We start from the raw sequence: 4,276 nt of genomic DNA, 5'->3' as shown, positions 1-4,276 counted from the left end.
AATTTTGAATGCACTGGAATTTGAATTTTGCTGCCCTGAAATCAAGTCCAGCAAGGACAACAGGAGTTGGAGATGCCTTCGCTACCTACTGACAATGTTCTTCAAGCTTACCTTGTCGGGATCCCTTCAGGAATGAGAGGACTGTTCAGTTTTCATGCCCACCTGGACAACCACATTGCTTGGAATGAGAATTACCAACTTGTTTCATTTATGCTAATTACATATACAGATGCAAATATTATATTACAATTAAGCAGCCATAATAATAACTTTCAGTTAATACCTACTTTGGCTTGCATTATGTTAGTGACTGAGATGTGAAATCCTCCCTGGTAAACCACTTTGCATTTTTGGATGAAAAGTTCTATAAAAGGAGGAGGATAGGGCTAAGTAACATTAATTAGTAAAAGCCCAGGGTGCTCTGATGAAATTACTCATCTCAGAAAGGGGCATAGCATCTAGTATTAATATAAAGCATCTTTACCAACTCCCTACATATTCCCATTTCCCTAAATGTGTGATATGAAGTATTTTTAATGAATGTTCCATAGAGAGTAAAAATGAATGTTAGCTATACACAGTTCTGTGTTAAAACAAAATTTCCAGCCTTGAGTAAAACTCTATGAAATCTTTCTGATTAAGCAAGAAGTTCTCTCTCTTATTCATCCTGCATACCGATTTGTTTTTCTCAGGTTGTTGGCACATCTCTTCCAGCAGGTTTTTGGTGCAGATGGAGTGAAAATTCCATTCCAGGACTCGAAATGAAGCTATTTCAAACAAAAACAGTGGCCAGTGCCTTGTTTGCACTCAACACACTGAATCTATCAGCACCACTTCTTTTTATCTTCATGTTGATTTCTTGTGCAGTGCTTTGCTTTATGGTGTGACAAAAGTCCAAGGGAATTCTTATACCTTTAATCAAATCTTTCCTATTAGGTACAGAGTCCAAGGGGATCATTCTACTGGGAGACTCAGCTGGAGCTCACTTTCACATCCCTCCTGAATGGATGACAGCAGCACAGATGTCTCTGGTGAGAAATTCTATTATGGTTGTTGAAGCAGTGCCAAGCTTTGATTGATATTTGCCTTCTCTCCAATTACACAGGGTACCAAATGGGCAAAATGCCTATTGTTTTGGAAATCTATCACTTTGTTTTTGGGGAGCAATTATTCCATAGAAGGGAAGGAACATATCCCAGCTTGTACCAAAACATTGCTAAGTAAAAACAAGGGTCTTTATATAAGTACTGTCCTTTAATGTCTGTCCTGCAAAAGAAAAGACAAAATTCTCTACTGTCATACCTCCATTGTTGTAAGTGGAGGTCAAAAAAGATTTTGGCCCCAAAGCCTTACTGCCTTACTGCTAAACATGAGACAGAATCCAGGGCATGGAGCTGAAAAAGTGAAAGCTTTGGACTAAAGGAGAATATTTGTTTATTATCAGTGAGACTTTGTCTGGGCTTTGTCCCACATAACTACTAGGGGTGTGCAAAATGGGCCATATTCAATTCGGATTCAGCTGGAATTGGGGACAGTGATTTGATTCGTTGATTCAGATCACTGTCCCAATTTGATTCAGCTGAATCTGAATCTGAAGATTCAATGTTGATTCAGAGAATCAGCATTTGGCCAGAGACACAAATTTAAATTTTTTTTACATACCTTGAGGTATCAGGTGCAGCTTGTGAATGCTGAGAAGCTGGGGCAGATGGAGAGTCCCACAGGAGTATGGGGGGGAGGCCCTACATTCTTGGCAGTGAACCTAGAAGTGGGCTGGAAGTATTTCTGGTCTACTTGCAGGTCTGCTGCCAAGCATGTAGGGAACCCCCTTCCCCCTACACTCCTCCAGCTTGGTGAGCAGCTGTGGGGGGACCCCAGACCCAGGAGGCACCAGTCACCAAGCCAGGGGACAGAAGTGGGGAGGAAAGTGCTTCTAGTCCACTTCCAGGTCCATTTCTGAGCATGCTGAGGACTGCCCCACGCTCCCGTGGGACACTCCATCCACCCCAGCATCTCAGCTTTCATGAGCCGCTTGGTACCTTGAAGTATGTAGAAAAAACATTTAAAGCTGTGTCTATGTCCAAATTATCCAATCTCTCTGAATCCTGATTCAATTTAGATTAGGAGATTCTGCCGCCGAATCAGGCCGAATCTCCCCCGAATCGAATCAGTGACCGAAGCTTCACACAGCCCTAATAACTACACACATATAGTAGAGCTAATGAACATAGTATGTTTATGTCTGTCTGTCTGCAGACCCAAAAATTTATTAAACTCTTAAATAAAAGAGTGTACAAATGTGGCAATGCCATTAGAAGAGCTCTTCATTTGGGTCACATCTTTGCATAGTCTCTTTGTGTTCCTCCAGGGAATAAAGGACCACTATGCAAAGTATGCTGGAAAGGCAGCTATTAGAGTACCTGTCAGTGAAGTAAAATAAAAAAGATCAGGGAAAAAAGTCACTTTCAAAACCTTCTACTTGGTAGTGGAAAGAAATCCTTGAAGCTGCTTCATTCCTTCACTTTATTCCCTCTGCCTTGTGCTAAGCTGGGAGACCCTTCAGAAGAACTGCATATTCTCTCAGGACTTTGCTAACTATATGTGGGCCAGCAGCAGAGGGATAACTCAGTCATTACTGAAGCATGGAGCTTCTCCCCCTCCCAAAGGGACCCAGCATCTCTGTAGTCTGCTAAATCTACAATGGCCTCTGAGGAAGAGGAAAGTGAAAAATGTTCCATTTTTAAAAATAAAATATTCAGCACTAATAATTACAGTGTTACTGGAGGCGTACAAATTTCTGTCAGAATTGTATGCATTTTTCATCTTTCATTTGCAGAGCTGAACTGATTTAAATATTCTTGATGAGCAGTTGTTTTTCTTTGTTAATCAGTTATGAGAGCTGATTAAAGGAGTGACATTGATGACAAAGGTAGTGAAGAACATAATAAATTAGTGGTGATAATAATTGAAATTATTTTGCCTAATAAATATGGTAATAATTCTGATGACGATGACAATAACAGCAGTACTTTGGTGATGTATCCAAGCTACTGTTTTAGACTACATCTGCATTTCTATTAATCACTGATGTTCAGACTGTAGTACTTGCTTTGTAAATAATTTCTCTAGGCTGAAATTTGGTACAAAGCTTTTCAGATACAGAACCCATTTTCTGTACCAAGTTTGACAGTAGCTTTTTTCAAGATGTGCCTGGTCACCCACTTTCTCTTTAGCCTGAGTTTAACCTAGTATATTGAAGTTCAGTAACTTCTTGTGATTTAAAAGCTCCTTACCTGAAGAATTGGATGCAGGGATGTCTGAGCGCTTGGTATTACTATCTATTAGAACACTATGGAGTTATGCACACGTGCACCCCGCCCCTGGCTGGAGTGCACCATAGATGCCACCAAGGCAGCCTCTCCAGTCAAGGGGTGATGAGACTTGGCAGAGAAGCTGTCTTTAGCTTATACTGCCACAGGCATCAGCTGGAGGCAGTGATGGCAGAGGCAGCCGCTGGGCAACTAATGGAGACAAGGCATGATCTCTTCAGTCACACCATCCCCACAAGCATCAATCAGGGGGCTGCGCTTTCCAGCCACAGCTGCTGCCCTGGGCCTAGGTATTTGTCCTGTAATAGCAGCTATCAAAGCTCTGCTCTGTATGCATGCTCCCCACAGGTTGGAGAGGTGTGAAGGGCAGCAGAGCCCTCTGGAGTGCAGGGAGCCTGAGAGACCCCTGTAATGCTACACCTGGGGTGAGGTTTGGTAACAGTCTTGAGATACCTGAGGTGATTACAGGAGAGGATGGAGATAGGCTTTGCTCTATGACTGTAGGCATTGGCGATGCGTAGGTGGTGCATGCCACCACCGACACCGCTGCGACCGCCTGTGGAAGCTCCCCGCTCACCACCATGGTGCCCCCACTGCCACCGCCGTGGCCCCCCCAGCCTCTGGGGGCATGCATGGTTCATGACTGTAGGGGACAGGACTAATGGTTTCCAAGTGCAGCAGGGGAAATTTAGATTGGACATTAGGAGGAAGTTTCTGACTACGAGGGTGGCCAAGCATAGGAACATGCTTAGTAGAGAAATTGTGGCATCTCCATCCTTGGATGTTTTCAAGAGCAAGTTAAGCAGACATTTGGCTGGGATGGTTTAATCAGGGGGTTGGACTAAATGACCTCATGAGGTCCCTTCCAGCCCTACTTTCCTGTTCATGGGCGACTGGTGCCTCCTGCCTCGGGCGGGGGGAGGAGGGGGGACACCAGAGGCTGATTG

At 43.6% G+C, this 4,276-nt stretch overlaps 1 protein-coding gene across 2 annotated transcripts in view; it reads left to right on the top strand.

Moving 5' to 3' along the window:
* AOAH (acyloxyacyl hydrolase) overlaps window positions 1-4,276 on the top strand; it is a 158,505-nt gene that overhangs the window by 76,146 nt on the left and 78,083 nt on the right. For both annotated transcript variants that reach the window (XM_019538687.1, XM_019538695.1), the window contains exon 12: window positions 937-1,031. In XM_019538687.1, the coding sequence (XP_019394232.1) occupies window positions 937-1,031 (95 nt within the window). The remainder of the gene's footprint in view (window positions 1-936; window positions 1,032-4,276) is intronic.

The sequence above is a fragment of the Crocodylus porosus genome, unplaced genomic scaffold, assembly GCF_001723895.1.
Source record: "Crocodylus porosus isolate Cpor-Errol unplaced genomic scaffold, CroPor_comp1, whole genome shotgun sequence".
In the NCBI taxonomy this organism is placed as follows: domain Eukaryota; kingdom Metazoa; phylum Chordata; order Crocodylia; family Crocodylidae; genus Crocodylus; species Crocodylus porosus.
Note: the sequence above shows the minus strand (reverse complement) of the source record. Positions and strands in the feature narration are given on the sequence as shown.